We start from the raw sequence: 22,712 nt of genomic DNA on the forward strand, positions 1-22,712 counted from the left end.
GAAAGCGTGCAGTGATTTCTAAGTTTTGCTTAGCACCCTGCAGCAGGTACTTTCTTCCACAATATTTTGATTTTGCCTCCTTTATTGCTACTGGTATGATTCAAATCTATCCATCACGTCTCCTCCGTCTCTCTCATACCTCTGATAGCGAGTGCTTCCTAGGATCTTGGCACGAAAGTCCTTCTCGACTGCAAGTGAATGAATGCATTTGTGTTTTGTAAAGGGTAAGCGTCTATTTGGTAAATCGACCCCTACACGTCTCCCAGCTTCAGTACCTGATGCAAAAGCAATACTGAATTAGATTCTTATGAAATAACCGACTCAAATCTCAAAAAATAGCTAGCACAAAGTTAAGATTTTTGTTACCTTTAGGTTGCATCAAAGATAACTTTTGATGCACCAATCACGAACCGTTAAGTCATGTTTTTCATAAAAAGTTTATCCCATCAGCTGTTTATCGATATGTCTATTTTGGCAACAACTGTCCTTCGGATTTTTTCCCCCGTAGGTCGCTTTCGAAACTTTTAGAATGCGTAAAATTTACGCATCTTGTAGTTTGGCCACCTAATATATTGTAAGCAGATTTCTATGTTCTTCAGTAGTGGAGGTCTTTTTTTAAGTTGGTATTCATTTTTGTTCTTTTCATTGCTTTTCTCTTTCGTTATTTTATGAAATATCCTGTAAAGAGAAGAAAAAATGCTAAAACCTTTGCATTTTGTGAGCAGCAAAAGAGACAGGAGTTTTCATCAAGGATTCATAGAGCTTGGAATCAGAGGTTTTGAGACTATTGAATGTTCAACTCCGTCCAAAAGTTAAGGGACAGCACTGGGAAACGCCGATCTATGTGTTTGTCACTTTTCCCCCTCCTAACAAGATTCTACATACAACTAAAGGCTCGTGTGAGTTACATAGCATTCAATGGTCAGCTTTTTTACAGACTACCACTTCGGAGATTGTGCGAGTGTTATTGTTGTTGCGTTCTGAACTTAGTTTGGTTGTCCAGCCCCACTAAACCATACCCAACAATGATCAGCTAATTATTGCAAAAAAATAGCAAATCCAAAGGTGAATTTTTGGATATGAATCTCTCTTCTTGTCTCATCTCTATGGCTGTCCAAAAAATGCAAATGCATTATTTTCACTTTTTTCTGATCTTTTTTATCATTTTTTTGTATTTAGTATCTCTTATTATTTTTACTCAAGAAATAAATTCCATTGATTTACTGACCTATTTCTTGTAAATACACAAATACTGAAAAATGATTTTTGTTGTTTCAAATGACTTTTTTCTTAAACGGGGTGATTATCTTGCTTTTTGGACAACACAATCATTCAAGATTTGGCTTTGGCTACGCTGTGCACACTAAGTGAGAAATAAAGCCTTCTATTCAGTAGAGTAGAGTGCTTATCGATAAAGTTTGTGCTCCCTTTTCGGACATACTTTTGTATTTTAGTTTATCATGTCATACTGCTGTTTCACTATTTTGCATTTTGTTGCATATTTCTTTGGATTTTTGGCCCTTTTTGTTGCATTTTTAATTGCCTTGTTGGTTAATTTCATTTACATTACTTGGAGAGCCCTAATCATCTGTCATTTCTCATCAGCATAGTGGAGAAACCCTATCATTATCAAGTTTCAAGGGATAGTAAACCTTTGAAAATTAAAAAGATCACTTTTGATCTTATTTCTTTATTAGAATTTTTGCACAGATTATATGATTATGCGTAAAATCTACCGACATTTGGCATCAATCTGGCATTGCAACCACCTTGTCGGTCGTTTTACTAATGAGATATATGTAAGCTGATCATCGAATAATGCAGCTAACGATGATGGGGTTGGTCATGAATAGCTTATCATCCAAGTGTTGGAAACCCTCAACGGAAACGGAAGGAACAAGTCATCCAGACTTCGGCATAATCTCGACTGAGTACAGCTAGACTTAGACCTTCAATATATCTAACAACAAGCTTGAAAAGCTTGAACCATTTTCAACGTAGCATGCTCATGAAAGTGTTCTTCAGAACTGATGATTGTATTGTTTATTAGTTGGATGTCACTAAACTGCTAAAGGGTTGTCCTCAGAAACACAACTACTCCATTGCTTAGGTAAAATATTTCACTTACAGCTGTTGTTGAAATTGTTGATTGTCTTGAGGGGTGCCAATCTGAGCAATCATCCTTTGAATGGAGGACACTGGAAAAAAGATAAGAAGTTCATCAGTATTTCTTCATTATTCAACTTTCAAATGGGTTTTCAAAGAAGGGATCTACTTTTTGAAAAGTAGAGTATATATAATGGCGGCCGGGATCGAGTAGCGTTCCCCGATGGAGGACTATGTGTCAGAACAGGGACTTGGGAGTCCTTGGTCAGACCTAACAAACAGTAAATCAACAGACAAAATCGGGGAGACCATGTCCGGGTTATCATCGAGGTAGAACTCCTTGAGTGAGGTAATATCAGTCTCACTGCCAGGTTTTGTGAGATCAACGGGGGAAAGGTTCCGTACCGTCACATCCTCTGCAGGGCGACAGACCAGAGGCCTGGTTTTTTAAAGCTCGTACCTCGGAGTTAGGGGCTTGGAAGTTAATTGGTATGAAACTACGCTGGCCTCATTGGTGAGCTAATGCTCATTCTGGGTAACGTCCAAACCTTAAGTCAGAGGTACGAGTGCTTGAAAAACTCGCCTCAGGATTGACAGCTTGGTAGAGTGGTGGCAAGAGTTTTGAAATATGAGCAACTGAACGTTTTTTTCATCATACATACATGTAAGTCACTTCTAGTCAGGTTGGGAGAAGAGTAACCACGAGAAAACTCGAATAATTAGGTGACGGCTTAAGCCATTTAAAAATAAGAAAGGAACAAAGAGAAAGAAAGTAGAACGTAGCTTTGTTGATAAGAGGGATTTTTTACGGTTGGAGAGGATGGTCCAAGATCTTGTGAACTTGGTCCGTCAAAAGAGAGGCCCGTAAAGGGGCTATATTTGAACGTGCATTGTCTGATTTCTAAAAAAGACAGCACAAAAGTTAAGATCTTAGAAGAACTAGCCGTTGAGAGAGAGATTGCATTCATCTCTATAACAGAAACCTGGCTTCGGCCAGGGGTCTTAGATGAAGAACTAACCATAGTTGGTTTCAACTTAGTTCGTTGTGATAGGATACGCCCTGATAATCCCATATTCCCACATGGGGCGTATGCCTATATGTTAGGCATGATTTGCACATTAGTCATGTACAAATGTCGAATGGAGAAGTAGAGGTCTTAGTTTGTCATCTTCGAGGTCTTGATTTGTCTATTGTTACAATGTATAGACCCCCTTCTTGTTCAGCAAGCTCTTTTTCGTCAGCTCTCCAATTCACTGGAAATGAGTTGGACCTGGCAGTTTGCTCGAAGGTTTTCTTTGTAGGGGACTTTAATTTTCCGGCTAGCGTTGTAGAGTGGGAGGTTAGTCCTGATGGGTATATTCCCATTTCGAAATCGACATCTCAGTCGTTCGAAAAGCTGGAAGAATTCGCGATCTTGCGCAATTTCTCCCAGCACGTTGGTGTAGCCACTAGAGAGAATAGCGTTCTCGACTTGGTCTTTTCCAATGACCCTGATCTGATCCAGTATGTCCATGTGACACCTACTAATCTGTCAGATCATCATGTTCTTGAGATAGGGTCGACCATTACTCAAAAGCCGGCGTGCTCTATAGTAAAACCGGCAAAAAGGTCGGTTTGGCTATGTTCAAGTTCAAAGATGAACATTGGCCGTTGATTATAGAAAGATTAGAAGAACTTGACCTGATTTCAATTCTGAAACAGGAATCGTCCATAGATGCAGCCTTTGATAAGTTAGTTTCAGTTTTTAAGGAAGTTTGCTCCAGTTTAGCAATCTCTGAATGTGTTCCGAAAGGTGGTACACGGACAAAAATTCCAAAATATAGGAAGACTTTGTTCAAAAAGAGTTGCAAACTAGCAAAAAGGCTGAAGAGCACTTCGAATCCAGTCATTGTGGCTAGTCTCCAAAAAAAGTTGGACGTAGTTCAGGGTAAGATTAAGGCCTCCATCGAATATGACCACTTACAAACTGAGAGTAAGGTGGTTCAGGAGGTCAGGTCGAATCCGAAGGCATTTTTCTCTTATGCGAACTCTAAGAGGAAAATGAAACACTCTGTTTTGGCCTTTTGAGGTTGATGGGCAGCCATTAGCAATGTAGAGACTATGGCTAACATGCTTGGAGATCAGTTCTCCAGTGTGTTTTCAACCCCACTGAGTTCGGAAGCAACAGCTCATTGCTCTGAAGATGAGTCTGTTGAGATTGACGTGGTTAGTCAAGCTGAGCGTTTAGATGATCTTGTAGTCACAGATCAAGATGCCTTAGAGGCCATAAGGGACTTGAGGCTTTCCAGCTCTCCTGGTCCTGATGGCGTGACATCTCAGTTTCTGATGAGATGCTCACAGGTTCTTGCTCCTGTTTTCTCGTACTTGATGCGTTGCATCTTGGATCAGGGCAAGTTTCCATCTTCACTAAAGTTAGCTCATGTTGTTCCAATTTTTAAAGGGGGAGATAAGTCGCTCCCCAGTAATTACAGGCCGATTTCTCTCACTTCGAATATTGCGAAGGTGTTTGAGAAGATCATGAAGTTCAAACTTGTTGAATTTCTGTAATTCATGAAGTCCTTCCTCCTAGCCAGCATGGGTTCCGAGCACATTTTAGCACGGTTACCCAACTGATTGAACATATTGAGCGGGTTATTGAGGGACTAGAGAGTCATGAATCAGTTGATGTAGTTTATCTCGACTTTGCCAAGGCCTTTGACAAGGTAGATCATGGGCTTTTAGTTAAAAGGCTCCATGAAATTGGGATCCAAGGCAGGGTTCTCAATTGGTTAAAAAGTTTCATTTCTGGTAGGAAGCAATTTGTTAAGGTTGAGGGATCCCTTAGTGACATACATGATGTCAAGTCAGGTGTTCCCCAGGGTTCGATCTTAGGGCCCCTCTTGTTTATAATATTCGTTGCCCCGCTTCAAAAGCTTAGTATCACTGCCAGTCTCTCTTCTTATGCTGACGATACAAAGTTAGTTTCTGGTAGGAATGGCCAAGATTCCAGTAGCCTTGCAAAGGACTTAAATCGAATCTACTCTTGGGTAAGTGAGAGTAATATGGCCCTGAACGGAATGAAATTCCGCTCAATGACATTTGGGTCAACTCCTTTAAATACTCCACTCGTAGATAATGGAGGTAAAGATATTGAGCAGGTCTCATCTATGAAAGATCTAGGTTAGTCCTCCAAAATAATGGAAAGTTCGATGAGCATATCCAGCTGAAGGTGGGTAAGGCTTTTCAAATGTGTGGTTGGATATATCGCACGTTTAAGTCCAGAGATAGCATCACGATGCTAACTCTGTACAAGTCGATTGTCCAGCCACATCTTGAATACGCCTCACCCATTTGGGCTCCAATGAGTTCAGCAGGTTTGCAAAAGGTCGAGCAAGTCCAAAGATGTTTCACTAGGAACATCACAGGAATGAGAGAGCTCTCGTATTGGAAAGGTTAGAACGGTTGGGATTGTACAGTACTCAGAGAAGGTACGAAAGGTATCTGATATTGTACGTTTTCAAAAGTATCCATGAGCTTTGTCCCAACCCAGGGTTTAGGGTCAATTCTAGTGACCGTAGAGGCTTAATGTGCGTTTTGAGAGCACCTTCAAGTCTTCGAGAATCCAGGCTAGTTCGAACAATGAAGTCCACATCTCTTCTTTCTCGGGCTCCTTCATTGTTTAATTTGCTTCCCTCTGATATTCGTAGGGAATACGTAGGCCTTGTTGATCCGGTAGCATCTTTCAAGTCAGACTTGGACAAATTTTTAGATAGTATTCCAGATCAACCCTACATTCAAGGATTAGCTCGGTCTGCCAACTCAAATTCGTTGGTAGACCAAATATCATATAAAAATTGAAAGGTAATAAATAGACGAATTATAATCTTTCATTTTAATAGTACTGGGGATTACATTCCCTGTAGCGGTTAGAAAAGCCGTGAAAAACAAACCAAAAAAAAAAAAAAAAAAATATATGATATTTGGTCTTACCAACGAATTTGAGTTGGCAGACCGAGCTAATCCTGGAATGTAGGGTTGATCTGGAATACTATCTAAAAATTTGTCCAAGTCTGACTTGGAAAGATGCACCGGATCAACAAGGCCCTACGTATTCCCTACGAATATCAGAGGGAAGCAAATTAAACAATGAAGGAGCCCGAGAAAGAAGAGATGTGGACTTCATTGTTCGAACTAGCCTGGATTTCCGAAGACTTGAAGGTGCTCTCAAAACGCCAATTAAGCCTCTACGGTCACTAGAATTGACCCTAAACCCTGGTTGGGACAAAGCTATGCGATACTTTTGAAAACGTACAATATCAGATACCTTTCGTACCTTCTCTGAGTACTGTACAATCCAACCGTTCTAACCTTTCCAATACGAGAGCTCTCTCATTCCTGTGATGTTCCTAGTGAAACATCTTTGGACTTGCTCGACCTTTTGCAAACCTGGCTGAACTCATTGAGCCCAAATGGGTGAGGCGTATTCAAGATGTGGCTGGACAATCGACTGTACAGAGTTAGCATCGTGATGCTATCTCTGGACTTAAACGTGCGATATATCCAACCACACATTTGAAAAGCCTTACCCACCTTCAGCTGGATATGCTCATTCGAACTTTCCATATTTTGGAGGACTACACCTAGATCTTTCATAGATGAGACCTGCTCAATATCTTTACCTCCATTATCTACGAGTGGAGTATTTAAAGAGTTGACCCAAATGTCATTGAGCGGAATTCATTCCGTTCAGGGCCAATATTACTCTCAGTTACCCAAGAGTAGATTCGATTTAAAGTCCTTTGCAAGGCTACTGGAATCTTGGCCATTCCTACCAGAAAACTAACTTTGTATCGTCAGCATAAGAAGAGAGACTGGCAGTGATACTAAGCTTTTGAAGCGGGCAACGAATATTATTAAATTGAAAGGTAATAAATAGACGAATTATAATCTTTCATTATTAAATATACTGGGGATTACATTCCCTGTAGCGGTTAGAAAAGCCGTGAAAAACCAAAAAAAAAAAAAAAAAAAAAAAAAGGAACAAAATATAGAACACTATCCACCAGGCTACGAATTCAGTTGTGCCAGATGCGGCGGTTTTCCGCCAAATTGGCGGTTTTTCGAAGTTCGCAGCGGGAAAAAATCTTGATGGCTGGTTGGCGGATTTGGGGTCCGTATTTGCCTAATTTTGGCGGATTTCACGCTCAAGTTGGCAATGAAGTAGAAAAAAGGCAAAACGAATGAAAATCCACAAAATGTTAGTGGCTGGGACTTGAACCAATTTATGTAAACGCTAAATAGGTTGTATTGACGGGAATTCTGTAACATTACTATTGCCCAATCCATGTATTAGTTACTACGTTATTGCCAGCCACGTTGTGGTGGTTTCGTCCTGATATCTGATATGCCTGGACGCCTCTGATGAGTGGTGACCGCATGGCCATTTGAAGCAGGAAACTGATTAGCGAGCCCCTTGAAATGAGCAAGGGCATCAGGGATGACGCTTGGGAGGCAAAGCTATTCAATGTATGGAAAATATAGTAAAAAAGGTAGCTCTGGGACAAGGCCTTTGATTTTTTGAGTTTTTGCCAAGTCTGGCTAAAGAATTCTTTTAGAAAGGACATTGACAGTGCTGTCGAAATGATGCAAATGCATTAATTTTTACTTTTTCGATTCTTTTTCGCATTTTCTGCATCATTTTGGGTATATTCCACCTTTTTGATTTTGGTTTGAAAATAAGTTTTTTCCCTTGATTATGCCCATTTTCCTTGAAAAAATCCCTTAAAATGTAAAAATTCTAAAAATTCCAAAGGCTTTTTTCAGTACATGCCAAAGTATCTAGTTAAGGAAAAAAATGGTACATCTAGCATGCTTACCAAAAATCACAACACGGTTGATACATGACTGAAGTACAAATGTTTTGCCGTGACGCAAGCTGCTTTTGTTCAGAGTACATACAGTATTGAGAGTTTATTAAAAACTTAGCACACTATGACCCTCTGCTTTTTGAAAAAGATAAAGGTCTGTTATATTCATTCAGTGGAGTAGCGTGCTCATAGAGTAAGTTTGTGCATCCCTTTCGACATGCTCATGAATTTTTGACTGTCTTGTAATTTTGCCGTTTCATTATTTTGCTACTGTGTCTTTTCAAAAGAGTAAAATGAGCTAGAAAAAAACTGCATTTTGTTGAATTTTTATTGCTCTTTTGCTTGTTTAATTGCATCTTAAATTGCATTTTAGCCAACATTATTTGCACTATTTGGACAACCCTGTTCATCAATAAGCAGAAAATTCAAAATTGAGAAAAAGTCTTAGATGCACTTGTACTCAAAGTATATGTCTGGACTTTCCCAAGCACTAAAAAAGCATTCATTTTTGCTTCAAGAATATTTTTTAATCACATGTGGTGATTGGAATTGTGAAATGAGTGAAATGAGCTGCAAGGTTAAAAATGTTTTACGCTATCAAGTAATCCCTATATGCACAAAAATGTATTTTATGCAATTGAAAGCTTGTTCTCAAAACTTTTTAAAAGTGTATTGTATACGTGAAATGAAAATGAACGGTCTTAATTTTTGGCGGAATTGGGTGAAAAGTGGCGGAAAATTCGAATTTTCGGAAAAAATATCGGCGGAAATGTTGGCGGTTTGATGTTTTCGCTGGCTATTTTTAGACCAAACCATCTGGCACCACTGGCTACGATATTCGACTTTCAGGGCTTCATACCTAGATTTTAAGGCTAAACATGATTATCAACAGTCGGAAACATAATTTGTTTTGTAGTTGAGCGCAAATTTCAGATGGTTGCCAAACAAGCTTACTTACGGTACAACAACAACTTTTCATGTTAGCTAGTGTTCAGACAACTGCATATTAACTTTCAAACATCTAGGATTACTCCTCATTGGCAAAACAAGCTATTTTCCAGAGCTTTGATGATTATGCTAATACCATTTTAGACCAGTTTAAGAACACTTTTTAACTGTTACATCAGAGCTTCTTTTGAGCTGTCAGGGGTAGCTTTACTCACAGCAATACCGTTTACGATGCATTTTCCTTCATTAATGTTCATTAGTAACTACATCGAAGCAGATATTTTTCAATACACATATTAAACACACGTTCCGCCAGAGGTTGCCAAGACCCCTCGTTAGTATATATCTTTGAACAGGAACGCTAGTCCTATTTCTTTTACCTGAATGCCATTATTGCCATTAGGCAAGATGAACTCAATAACATGGATTGGAGGAGTTCTTGCATCAGGGGTAAATGGGGCCCAGAGATGCCACCGGAGGGATAAAAGCCTTGTGCCTTAAAAGAGCGCGTCAAGCCGTCTTTGATCCAAGGTCTTAGAGAGGCTCTCCAAGAAGAAAACGACTAAGGTAGGGCTTCTCCAGAAAACGCTTCATCGTAATCGTCGCACCAAAAAACACGTGGGGAATCAAGGTGATATTGAAATCCAGCCGACCGGCTGATGAACATCAAGGTGACTTTTTTGAGTCAATATCGTGCATGATATTATTGTTGTTGGTCTACAAAGAGTCTTCTTTACTTACGTTTGCTGACTTTCTTACTGCTACTGGGAATAGCATTCCCAACAGTTCAAGACGAAAAAGTATTCATTTTACTAAACTTTATGTTCAAATAATATCTGACCCACCAACGAGTTGGCAGATCTGGCTAGAACTTGAATGTAGGGTAGATCAGGAATCATGATTAGAAACTTGTCCAAATCTGGCCTAAAAGATGCTACAGGACCAATTTCTACATATTCCTTGTGAATATTTTAGGGAAGTAAATTGACATATGAAAGAATCTTTGGACAAAGAGAGGAGGACTTCATTGTTTGAATTAACCTGAATTTAAGGTGTTGACCATGTCAACTTCTTGATATTCTAATTTGAATAACTGTCTTGTACAGAGAGAGTTATAGCTCTCAATATCAAGGCTTCATTTTGCAGAGGTGCTCAGTGTATCTTTTACTCAAAAGGCAAATTTGGCCTCTTCACTGATAGCTGAAAAATTATGTTGCAACAATTTGCGAACACGGAACCATGTCAGAAGGTTTCCTAAAGAGGCGTTTGGTTTGCTTGAGAGAGTCAAAAGGCGCTAATGAGAGTCAAAAATCATCCCAAAGAAAGTTGGTTTCGTAAATGAAATTTGTTCGCCATAAAGTATCTTTTGAATCAAAATGAGACTTCCAGTTACATTCGTAAGATACCTTCACTAGAAGGAGACAAAATCGGACATATTTCAGGGTGTGGATATTTCAGTTTGATTTTGAAACCCAAGGCTTCAGCGATCCAATTTGTAGTTGGCTTTCAAATTCAAATTCTACATCATCCTTATATTCAAGAATTCTTATTGTATTAGAGGTGCATTTTTTAAATTTCATCACTTACTTTGAGCACCCTAGTAGTTCACTATAACCCTACTTTCGGTATCTTGTTTATTGTGAATTGACAACTCGACCCAAGACAACTTGACCCAGCGGACTTTTTGTTTTATGTTAATATTTGAGCAATATAGCAATAAACAAATAGAATCTCTATTTCACCCTGTATTTGATGGAAGAAACGCAATCAATTTGTACTTACCATTTTGCAAGATCTTTTGAATGTTGGTCCCGATGGTTTGAGCCAATCGTTGGAATTCGGTGTCAGTCACGGCACCGTTCTGGTAAGAATCCATGGCCATCATGGAGACAAGCACTTTTTCACAAAGTAAGAACACTCACAAGGTCACTGAAGTCACTAAAGTCCAAGATTGCACCTGGAAGAAACAGGAACGCCCATTAGTCGATACATTGAAACGCCTTTGTTTCGGTAGGAACAAAAAGTGACGTTTAGAGAGCAAATGGAGCCAAATGGGAAGGAGCATTTTAGACTAAAGTAAACCGCCATTTCTAAATCTTTAAATATACTTAGGTAGTATGGGAGTGGGATCAGTTAAAATACCTGGAAGTTGCAGCAATTCTTAAGGATTTAATTGGAGTTTGTCCTGAATGAATACACACTTACGATCTGCAGGTGAATAAGGCAGAGACAACTGCTGTTACGACCAATTCAGGGTGAAACTTATGCTTAATCTCAAAATGACGCGTCCAGGAATTCTGGGAGAAGCTAATGATTTCAAAATTGATATGAACACACTTTGAACGGATATTTATTTCATTTTGGGATGAAAGAGTAGTGGTTGAGTAAAAGTGCTACTTGAAAAGGGTTTATATTTATTCAAGTTCAACAATGGGGCGTAATTTTGGTCACCTTGAATGCCCTTGATGCAAGTATCTGTCTTAAAAGAACTATTTTTTGAGAGTAAAACTGAGATTACAATCAACCCCAAAACAATGATCAGGAATCAAAGGCACAGTTGGGTTGGCCTATCCCTGGTCTTTAAGATGATGATGTACAAAATTGCATATGTATCATATCTTACCGCAAGAGGGCTTTTACTAAAGTGGCATTGATATCTGTCATGAACATGACGCCATCTAACGTGATTTTTTGAAAGATTAGTTGAAAATTGATTCACTAAAGATGAAACGTGTTTTACTGTGATTACATTCATCGTTCCTATTGGATCTATTGGAACGATGATCTAACAGATTTATTGGATCTGTTGTTCCAATATGTGCTAATAAATGCACACCTTTCTTCTCTCTAAATAAAGAATTACAGATTTGTAATGTTATTGTCGCCAACACTTCCAGACCAAAGCAGAATACTCAAAAGTTGCAAAACTGATAAGAAAAAAACATATGCATAACAGTGATGAAAAATAAGGAAACACTAAGTACAATTGTTTACAATGATAGCTTAGCAACAGATTCAATATAAAAATTGATTTTCTAAGCACACGTCATTCCTTATTTCACCACGCATGCTGAAAGGATGAAACAAAATAGGGTTGAATAAGGTACAAATTCACTTAATAACAATAAAATCTGCAGCAGCAATTTCTAATAATCAGAATATGACCGTATTATATTAGTATATCTCAAAATATCTCAACCAAAAAACCTTAATTCTTTACCCAATAAAAAGTTTTCTCTTTTTTCAATCCGCCAAAATGTCATCATGTATTGCCTGGGTTCTCATAACGGCAATGAAGAGGCTCCTATGATCTATATCCTACCAACTTTGAGGTTAGTATGTTCCTCATATGAATTACGATCTGCTCTGAGATCTGCAATTTTTCCCGCACTTCCCTCCCTCCCGAATCGTCTTGTTTTGGTTCGATTCCTACACTCTTCATGGATGGTACATCCAATATCAAGCACGATGATATCTTCCAAGTTCCACCAACATTCTACATTCACAGGGTGGATCCATGAGTGAGTGTACAATGTATGCTGTACTACAGAGGGAGGCAAACCATTCCAGAACAGAACAGAACACGCTCCGTCACCTTTCCCAAACTTTCACTCAAAAAGACACAAGCGACGATGATTTTTTCCCCTCTCCGCCATCCACGCATTCAAGTTGGCAACTGTAATCTTATCGAACCATTTAGCCGTGTAGCGGAAACTAGGTAAAGAAGAGTTTCCACTCGCTCCTCCTGTACAACTCAGGAGTTACGAGGGTAAGATTACTTGAGTAGAGAAAAAATGGAGGTAAGCTCGCTCCTCTCAAGACCACCTACGATCTCTACGTCGGAGTAAAGATGGCTGAAAATGAATTTTGAGGTGGAAAACCAGGTAACCAGGTCTGGCGTACACTTTTTATCCTGTATCTTGAAGCTGAAGGATAGCAGACTTGTAATTTAGATACCGAAAAATTTGTATGTGGCCCAAGATCTCAATCGACAGATCCTTGGCTATTACAACCTCTCAATTAATCAAGTAGGCAGAATGGTATTTTGGGCCGAGAGGATAGTTTCTTTTTTATACCAGGTTCAATCCTGGGGAAAACAACCGTAATCGTCAGATTGTGCTCGTGTTTTTGGACAAGGAAGCAAGGAAGTCTTTTCAATGATATGTTCGTGCTCGCTAAGACAATAGCCACCCTTAGCCGCACTCTGTGGTTTGAACTTGATCCAGACGGGCGAGAAGGAGAGAAAGAAAGAGAGAGAAAACTTTCACCACAAGGCCTTTTGATATATCAACTTATGTACTTACTTTGGTACCCGTGAAGGACCGATTCATTGGTGAGCACGTTGCCAAGCGTGAAGCTGCTTTAGCTTTACTTTGGAAGGAGATCCTGAGGTTTGAAAACCGTTGCATGGAAGGAAACATATTGAATTTTACTCCGAGTCCAGTTATTATCAGCTGCAGGGCATCGGTTCCGTTTAGTTCCGTTCAAGCTGAGAAGTCAAAGCGTGCATACTTGATGTGAATGTGTCAAACTAATTACGAATCAGAGCAAGTTTTGCTGTTTTTTGGCGTCATTTTTTGAAAACCAAGAGATGGTAGTTGCGAAAGTGAAATGCAAATGGGTTTCGATTTAGGTTACAGAAACTGGTCCATAGACGAACTTTCTCAATCTTGAACGCTTGACAAGTCACAATTTGCAATTAAAGAGTCCAGTTTGGTTGACGGATCAGATCCCATCGCGAAAATTGAATATCTAAATGAGCAAAAAATAGATGAGCTTCATTTCACGCAAGAATAGCCATTCTCATGTGATTCGACAGGCAGGAGAGAAAGAGAGCGGCCAAAATCACTGACTGGTCTGGTCCGTGAGAAACGCGAAAATATCATCGTGTTTCTTCGTCACATCACCGCGTGGATGTGTCTTTTCCCAAACTTTCAACTTTTCTTTCCCGCTCGGCGAAGCCATCCATCCATCCATCCAATCTACCTATCTATCTATCCATCCATCCATCCATCCATCCTTTACTCTCCATCCAGACAGCCGCAACTTCGCTCCCATCTGAGACAAACGATATGAAGTTTGTCATATCCCAAAGAAGTGTCAAGTTGGAAACATACCTTTCCAATTGGAATATATAAGTTCAGAGGGAGGGTAGGTATTGGTTTTAGCGTACTTTGAGAGCAATGCGTCACTTTACGAGCTAGAACATAATGCCTCTGATACAATACTTCATTTACAACATAAGTTGATTCCGTTACTTGAAACATTACGTACCTAGGTGTTGATAGAGTACAGTATTTCCGCTCATACAGTCAGGAAGCTCATTTCATTTCTATAGATGTTACATCCCGTTTTGAACTGAATGTAACAGTTCTTTAGAGAGAGATGACGACAAGAGTTCCTTCCAACTCGAATTCCAGCTGCTAACTACTTTCGAGGGCCTGAACTCAGCTGCTACTTGCATCGTGCTCATAGAAGCATGAGAGAGAGAAAACGTGCTTTCGATAGTAACCACTCCAACAATCATAAGATTTTAAGCAAAGTCAAATGTTTATGTACCTTCCTCAAGCATTCTAAATCAACGTTTGTCAGAGATCGTAGGCATCATGTTTCGAAAGAGGTGTTTGGATTCACTCTATCATTTGAATGTGCCAGAGAAAGATATTAGAGCATTCAGAATTAGTCGAGTGAGAGCTTAAGTTCAGCCACTTTACATAAGGGACATCATGACAAGTTGAAACGCAAGAAAGGCATGTGATGATCCTCATTCCTCCAATTTGAACAAAATGGCCAGAGTAATGCGTAACCATTGGAACGTGATGGAGCACATTAGCAACATTGCTCAATTGAGCATCACTTCAAGCACATTTCAACTCATGTAAGTAAACCTCATGCTCGCTCGACCCGGTCAATGAGTTGCCGAATGTTGAAAAAATACTTACTTTCGGATAAGTATTCCATTCTTGGTCAAGCTGCATACACAGCTCTGCCAGTAATAAACCAAAGTTGAAAATATTTCAGTACAGGGAGGCGTCAGTACGAAATGGGTCCCAATTAGATGTTTTCAATTTTACTTCTTCTCCAAATTGGAGACTGTGGGTGTGCAAAGCGAGTGACAGAGAAGTAAAAGGGCCTTTTCTTAGGGTCTGATCAATAAAACTTTGATAGAGACCTCAACAAACATCCACACCAACTGTAGTTTTTTTTTCTATTGCTCGCACCCCATCGGATTTATGTATTGAAGTTAAAACGTTGATCCACCCTCATTTATGTGATAAACAACAGTCTTCGGCGAGCTCTACAACGTAACCACCTTCAATCATTTTAAGTAATATTAGGCATTGTCATATCACTCGATTGATCGCATGATCTCTTACATTAGCTCTTGATTTGGCGAGAAAAATGTAAGCGATTTTTGAACCAAAGACTTGAGATAATCATTTTGAGGATTACCTCTTTGGATACGGGGAAAGTGAGACGCATGAGATCAGCAGCACGGATAAAAGTTGTGTTTTGGTCTGAAGCTCAGATACGCTCTGCGATATTCTTGGCGTCAAAGAACTGAAGATCTGGATCGATCACTTCTCTCCGTGAACAGTTCCTCAAGTTGAGATCTCCAGAAACTGGAAAACGGCTAAAGGTATTTTTTATCAGGAGTTCTCACCCATTGAGTGCGCGATCTTGCCAGCTTGATTTGAAGCTGCCGATCTTCCCTCCAGATGCTTGGAGAAAGTTGACAGCTGGAAGCGTGACCGGTTTTTGACGTCGAATCAGCTCAGTGGGCTTGCAGTATTTCACGTAGTGTTCTTAAATTCAAATTTGGGTTAAAATGGCAACAATGTTAACTTACTTTTCAATGCACTTCAAGCTCACCAGGCTATGCATGGTTGTCAAGTGGGAGTTGTTGAGTCAGATAGTCACCCTGGAAAAAGTGTTTGGCCTTGGTAAGTTAAAGACGTGGTTGGAGGAAGTGCCGGTAAGTACTGGTGCGAAATAGCAAAAAAATCCCGGGTGTTGGAAGCCATTGTGCTTATGTGGTGGGTTGAGCTTGTGGGAGAGGAATCTTGGGAACTTGTTTATAATTTCTATTAGCATACCTAGGTTGGATTCCATAAAAATGACTTGAAGTGAAACTAGCCTGTCATGGTTAATTAGAGTTGTGTGTCTCTCCAATCTTGGACAATGTCGAGATTCATATATGCATGGTCTGTCACACGCACAGCCGTTGTGAATGATGATAAAGAATTCTGAATAACCATTAACCAGGTCCCATTTGTCTGACACCCCGAATCGTAGACAAATATGCCACGAAAAGGACAAGATTTATTGTTAGTCCTGCTGGGCCAGATCTTCGTTTCCTTCAATATTGTCGCTGCTTGGCTTCCATTTCCTTTTGTAGCAAGAATAGCCTATGACTTGGTTTTGGTTTGAAAAAGGAACCCGTTTTAGCATCATTTTCCTAAGCCGATTTTTCTTACCATTTACTCTCTTTTTTGGTATTTTCAGACGAATGTATACGAGGCACATCTAGAAATGTTAGGAAGAAGAACTAATGAGTCGTTTGTCGTCACGGGCGCTAGTTGCAATGATGAATATTATCGTCAGGTAATGATGATCCGGGATAGGATACACATGAGGGCACAACGCAAACTCCTCATAACTCACAGAAAGCTATTCATCAAATTCTAGACTAGCACAAGGGTCAGTTCCAGATCCACCGTCATTGTTTTCATTTCTTTCCCGCGGATTCTGTTCTATCTTGTGGGGTGGTGGGGTTGTCGGAATGGATCTGTTGTCTTTGGTGGTGGATGAAAGTCGTTTCATTTGCATGCTCTGTATCCCAAGCAGAAACAATTGTCACTTTCTCCTGGAAGGTTTGTCAAATTGTCATCCCCAGTGAGACTGGCGCATTCTTCGTGCTTCATGTATTGCCAGGTGCTTATTTTGGCGGCAAAAGCTATTATGTTTGAGAACATGATTGATCCTATGCATAAGGCAATTTGTTATTATACCATAGAGGCAGGTCTTAGTGCGTTCTTTGTTAAAGCTTTGTTGATCTCGTATTTACGATAACTGATTGATAACAAATTAGCGTTGGTTGGAATGGAATGTTGGGCTGCCTTAAGTATTAACAACGAATAACTTAGCAATTGCGCCCAAAACCAAAGCCTGAAATTATGGAAAAGTAAAATGAGCACATCTTCAAACAACAGATGTAAAAGATGAATTTGCATCGCAGATTTTCATGTTAGAGTAATTCATAATCAAGAACAACTGGGAAAATTAGGCCAATTTCGAAAAATATATAATTTTATCGGTAATATCCATTTCATGCGGGTTTTAGTTGAAAGCGGATGAATGTAATTTTTACAGTGATCCATTACTCATCTTGGTTAAAAAGATGTATTTGCATTATTTTTAGATTAAGACATAAGATGTGACGCGGTAGGAATGAGCACCCACGAATATGCATACATAGTTTAGTTAGTTACTTAGAATCAACCTGATATCATGTCAAAGACGTTACAGACGGGTTTTGTAAAGTTTGTGAAGTATTGTAAAGTTTCAAAAAAGAAATAATAACCTGTAATAATGCACATTCATTTTAAAGGATTTATTGCGAGAAGCATGTCCCATTGGATATAGTCGTACATGAATGTCAATTCAATTAGAGCTGCACATGGCGATTTGGGGCCCATTTTAAAATTGATATTAAGCAAAGAGACTTTCAATGAGTGGTAAGGACAAGGAAGGCCCTTTGCGCTATTATCCATTTTTTTTATTAAAAACGATGTTATAACATACACGAATATCAGTGTATGCGATGCAAGTTTAGCCTATGAAAACGCACTTTTTAAGTCATTTGTAAGCATGCAATGCTCAAACTCCAGACTTTTTAAAACATGAATTGAAAGCTTCAGAAAAATCCAGCTTTACCAAGAAAGCTCGGAAATGGCTTGCGTACAACAAAAAATCCTCGCTCAGCTCCGTTTGGGACAAATTCTAAGAAGAATTAGAATTGTCAATTTTAATGTACGGTGCGTCGTTGTATTAGCCGATACATTTGCTCCAAGTACATGATTGAAACAAAGCGTTCAAAGTATTGAAGCATTCAAAATCTGTTTCGATTTTACGTTCATCTTGAAATGTTGGAGGTTTTATTCTCAGTATTTGAAGTGAAGTCTGCACAAGAAGAAATTTATCCCATTTATTCCTAGGACATGAAGCACATGTGTGTTTTTGGATGAATCTTGGAAGCCTCTTCCCAAATAGCTAAACTGAAAGGTTTAAAGTCGATGAAAGAAGTTTTCGAATTTTTTTAGTCATCATTGAATAGAGTGCTCACTGTCATTGAAAACAATGTGGAAGGGACCTGGCCAAAGACCATGTGCCAAATTTTATGTAGAATATCATTGTGGGGAAAAGGCAGTTTTTGCGGTGGCTCAGAATCCCAACAAATGTCAGACACCAGGCTCATTGACACAGACGACTTGAGATACCTTACAGAATACGTATATTACTCGTATATGCAAATTGATTGTATTCATGCAAATTGGATCAGGCTGAGGTTTGCGTGATTTATTGAGATAAAGTGAGTGTCTTTTTGTAAATAACGATGATGTTACCTTGACTAGGCCTCTGAACTTGAGATTTAGGTTCACCATACATGTGCTTTAATCAGGGCCCATAGGCCTGATTGTGTGGTGGGTTTGATATCGTCGAGATTAGATAAAGTGAAGTGTATGTAGTTAGGCCAAGGAGGCGAGTCTAAAGAGTAAATAACCCGTCCCGTTTTGTCTGGGACAATCAGTCGAAATCATGTCATATTTATAATCCATTTATTTGTGCTAAGAGATATTGGATAAAGGTGATGTCAACGAAAAAATGTGAATCAAGAACACCTATTTTGTTACATGGATGAAACAGTATTATTATTGCCTTTCATGTTTGGCTCGTACAAACTTCTCGTGTCTGCAATGGACACAGTTTTCTTCTCGTCGTTGTCGTCGGTTCTGAAGAAGAGAGAGCGTCATTCTGAGACACGTTTTTTTCTTCTTGTTCGTACAAATGGCGTGGTAGATTACAAACTGGGACTAGACACATACTAACTTTGCCTTATTCTTATTCTTTTCTTTTTTTTCGAGTATTCAGAGCTGATATTCAATGAGTTCAAGTTATGACAAGTATGATGTGTGTTTCAGTACAATTCCATTTATCGTGGGCGGATCAGGTCAGATTATATTCCTAGATTGGTTGGTCTAACTTGAAATAGTGTATGTAAAATAGGTAGAATGTATACCACAGAGTTTTGGTGTGCAATATCACAAGTCAGGATGAATCATAATCATCGTCAGTAATTTCAAACTGTTACTGTCGTCATCTCATATAGCATGTGGAGGTAGGCTCTCTTCATGAGGTTGGCCAGATATTTTCTAAGAGGAGGAGGAGGAGGAAGAGGACGTGATGGAGTAAATAGAGGGGGAAGCTCAGAGCATTGGAGGCTGGAACAGGATCAATTTCTGACTAGATGTTGCTTCTCGTCGAGACATCATCTCAAGTGTGCGGGTGTTGCTATACGAAGGTGGCTCGAATGGCCATCAAATACACATGATAATCCGGAAAGGGCTGAACAAGTTTCAACTTGCAGCTGAGCACGAGTATTGTTTATGCATCACACTCTCGAAGGCCAGCAGCCTTGCGTCATTTTGCCCTCGGATGACGAGGCTCTAGATTCGAATCTGGATCATCACGAGCGAAAGTCGAGACGATCTGAAGGAGTGGGAAACGTCGATCGGGTTCTTTTCGTTTTTCATGAGAGAAGTTGAATCTTGGTGGATCTAAAGCTGGCATCATTTCATTGGTGGGCGGGGTCTCACATGCACGCCATAGCGTTATGTTGCTGTTGGAAGTTGTCCATGTGTTTGGAGAGCTCCCGATGGATATGCTCCGGCAACACGCCCACATTGGAGAACAAAGAGCGGAGAACAGTGAGCTCCTCTTGGAGAAGCTCCACTTTCTTCTGGAGGCGCTCATTTTCTCGAGCCAGGATCTTGACGCGTTCTTCGGTCATTCTCGATCGTTCTTTGGCTTTTTCCCGCGACTTCCGCACGGCGACATTGTTCCGTTCCCTTCGTCGTCGATATTCGTCGGAATTTCGGTCTACCCTCTTCTTGCTCATGTGCAAGGGGATGTTGCTCGAGGCCTGCAGGTATTTGGGAGCTTGACTAAATGATTTGAGAGATGGCAGGACTGTAGGATATCCCCCACTCGAGTTATTGTGATTGGACGCTAAAGCAGGATGATGGGGCGGGCCGGGGGTGGTGCTGCTCACCGTCCCATTCGAATAGGCACTAGTGTTGTTGGTATTATTGTTGGCGGGGGCATTACTATTGGTGATACTAGAGTTGTTACTGTTGGGAGAATTGAAGGATGCATGGTTGGCCGAAGCTCCGTGGCCGCTATTGCCGTCCACGGGCTCCTGTTTCACTTGAATATTGGTATTGATCCCCCCGGGACCCACCGAGGTGGCCGCGCCACTTTGGCTCGGGTTGTTGCTGACGGGAGGGATCTGTGTGTTGTAGGAGGCGGCACCACTATGCACTGATCCGGGAAGATAGGCGAGGGTGTTTCGATATTGCTGGAAACTCTGAGGCGATTCCTGTCCGGGGCTGGATTGTCCTGAGGATCCGATTGACCCGTTTGGTGAGGTGCGATGCGGCAAGCCATACCCATGGTTCAGGTCATCGCCGAAGATGTTCTCCTCCCCAAAGTTGTGGTCATCGATGAGGCCCTGGAGGTCCAGAGAAATCTCCGAGGAGGCCAGCTCGGCCAGATCCCCACCCCCATGTACCCCTTCGGTGGTGCCAGGAGCCCCTGGGACGCCGCCGTGATGGTTGATATGCTTAACCTTATATGCCGCGGGAGCACAAGGTCCACCTTTGGTTAGGGGTCTCTCCATTGGAGAGGTAGTACCACCGTTGTTACCCTGATGTGTGTTTGGGTCATACATGTGAGGCGAGGATTCCATGTCTAGTCACACCACTACTCATACTCCATTCACAACCCCAATCCACCACCGACTGGTCCGTTCGTCTTTCACACTTAACGTTCTAAACCGTGAGTCCACCACTTCTTGGGATGCATACCACGAAAACAAATCGCCCAGAGTCGATCAAGTGCTCCTCGTAAAGTCGGGAAAACTTGACAGATACCAGTCCACCCAGGACCTCTGTTGAAAGTAGACTGACTCTAGGAGCCTTTCCTCGCGCAGTTGTTCGTAGGGACAGATTTCATTCGCTATCTCTTTCCCCTCTTTCTCTTTTCTTTCCCAAGCAGTTCGTCGGGAATCTGGTAGGGCTTGAATGCCTCATGCCTTCTTTCTCTTCAGTGGCCCGTATCAATCTTCTCGTCCTCTCTTCCTTGATCGTTCGTTACTTCGTCCGTTCCTTCGACCGACCGACTCACACACCCATCCACCCACCGAAGGCCCGTCGTCCCTCGGTTTGCCTGGCCGGGCTGATCTCCGTTCGAAGAGAAGTCCTAGGCGATCCGTGACGTTATTTGCGAGAAAATATCCCAAGTGACTATCCCTGTTCAACCACCTAGGGTATCTGCGATGTGCAGGAGAAGTGGTGGTGGAGCTGGAAGAGGAAGATCAAGAAGACGTGGAAGGAAAAGATGACACGGAGAAGGAGAAAGAGACGAGGATGGCTTCTGGTTCCTCCACACGCTGAACAGATTTCCAACAGCTGGCCGGAGGGCACATCTAGCGGTACTTGTAGTAGCCGCAGTCAGAGACCATGCAAGCTGTCAAAACGAACGAGGAGAAGGAATTGGCTTGGCTACTTCCATGTCCTGGAGCAGGAAATCCATAAGGCTCTGGCGGGAAATTGTCAGAAACCGTGAACAATAAACTGTAAAAGGTGTGTGAGTTCTGCTGTAGTACTCGACTGACGAGGGTTGGTACAAGCTGCTCTTCCGACCCTCTAAGACTCCCATTCAAACTCCAAAACTATGAATGCCATCCATCCGATGTGGGTGTGAAGTGGAGCTCCCAATTACTCTCGATCCCCCCATTTCCGAACATGGCTCATCTGAACAACCTTAACATAGTTTTAAGCAGTCGTGGTGGAGGATACTTCACTTTGATTGGGGTGATAACGAAATTGGGCTAGTTCAATGAGACAGTCTGAAGTCTTTGCTAGAAGCGTTACTGTGATAACACTCTCTCAAAGAATCATTAAAGACAAATGTCAATCAATATTCCTTCGAATGATTAGTTATGTACGTTTGTTGGATTTACTTTTGTTTTTATTTCAAGATTTTCCGCTTGTTCACAGTTTGCATTCATGAAAAATATCTAGCGAATTCTGCTCTCTGGCCAAGATCCTTTTACAAGATTAGCCCTCAATAATAGTAAAACGAGACAATTATTGCTCATTATCCTAATGGAAGAAAAACAGCCCTGAGTGTTTGGGGCCAAAGTTCACGTGCTTGAGTTGGAAAGTATTTATCTCAGATCGAGTGAAGATAAAGATATATACTAAAAAGTTGAGTCATCGCTTGTATTGAGTTCTCCTATCCATCTAGTACATACATGTGCACTATACGTGTATGAGCTCAACACACTGAGATGTTGTAAAGGTCCTGTCATTTTTTCACCCACATGTTTAATTGGTGGTGCAATTGACAAAATCCCGACAAGTGTAAAAACACCGAGTTCATTGACTCCTCCTTTAGCAAACATGAAGATGTTATGAAAAAGTACCTCTTTGAGTAAAATGATGTTATCACTTATTTGATCGATGCAT

General features: G+C 40.7%; 2 protein-coding genes across 4 annotated transcripts in view; both read right to left on the reverse strand.

Annotated features, from left to right (window-relative positions):
- Window positions 1-11,161, reverse strand: part of LOC131885887 (syntaxin-12-like) — a 69,710-nt gene extending 58,549 nt beyond the window's left edge. For 2 of the 3 annotated variants that reach the window (XM_059234077.1, XM_059234075.1), the window contains exons 1-3: window positions 11,044-11,161; window positions 10,684-10,858; window positions 2,129-2,198 (exon numbers count right to left, since the gene is read on the reverse strand). In XM_059234077.1, coding sequence (XP_059090060.1) covers window positions 2,129-2,198; window positions 10,684-10,786 — 173 coding nt within the window. In that variant the 5' untranslated portion in view covers window positions 10,787-10,858; window positions 11,044-11,161. The remainder of the gene's footprint in view (window positions 1-2,128; window positions 2,199-10,683; window positions 10,859-11,043) is intronic. The other variant, XM_059234076.1, reaches the window with a different exon arrangement.
- Window positions 11,162-18,723: 7,562 nt separating this feature from the next.
- LOC131885886 (CCAAT/enhancer-binding protein-like) lies at window positions 18,724-21,307 on the reverse strand. The gene has a single exon (XM_059234074.1). The coding sequence runs from the start codon at window positions 20,927-20,929 to the stop codon at window positions 19,775-19,777; it is 1,155 nt and encodes a 384-aa protein (XP_059090057.1). The 5' UTR covers window positions 20,930-21,307; the 3' UTR covers window positions 18,724-19,774.
- Between the last annotated feature and the right edge of the window lie 1,405 nt (window positions 21,308-22,712).

Source organism: Tigriopus californicus, chromosome 8 (assembly GCF_007210705.1).
Source record: "Tigriopus californicus strain San Diego chromosome 8, Tcal_SD_v2.1, whole genome shotgun sequence".
Classification (NCBI taxonomy): Eukaryota; Metazoa; Arthropoda; class Copepoda; order Harpacticoida; family Harpacticidae; genus Tigriopus; species Tigriopus californicus.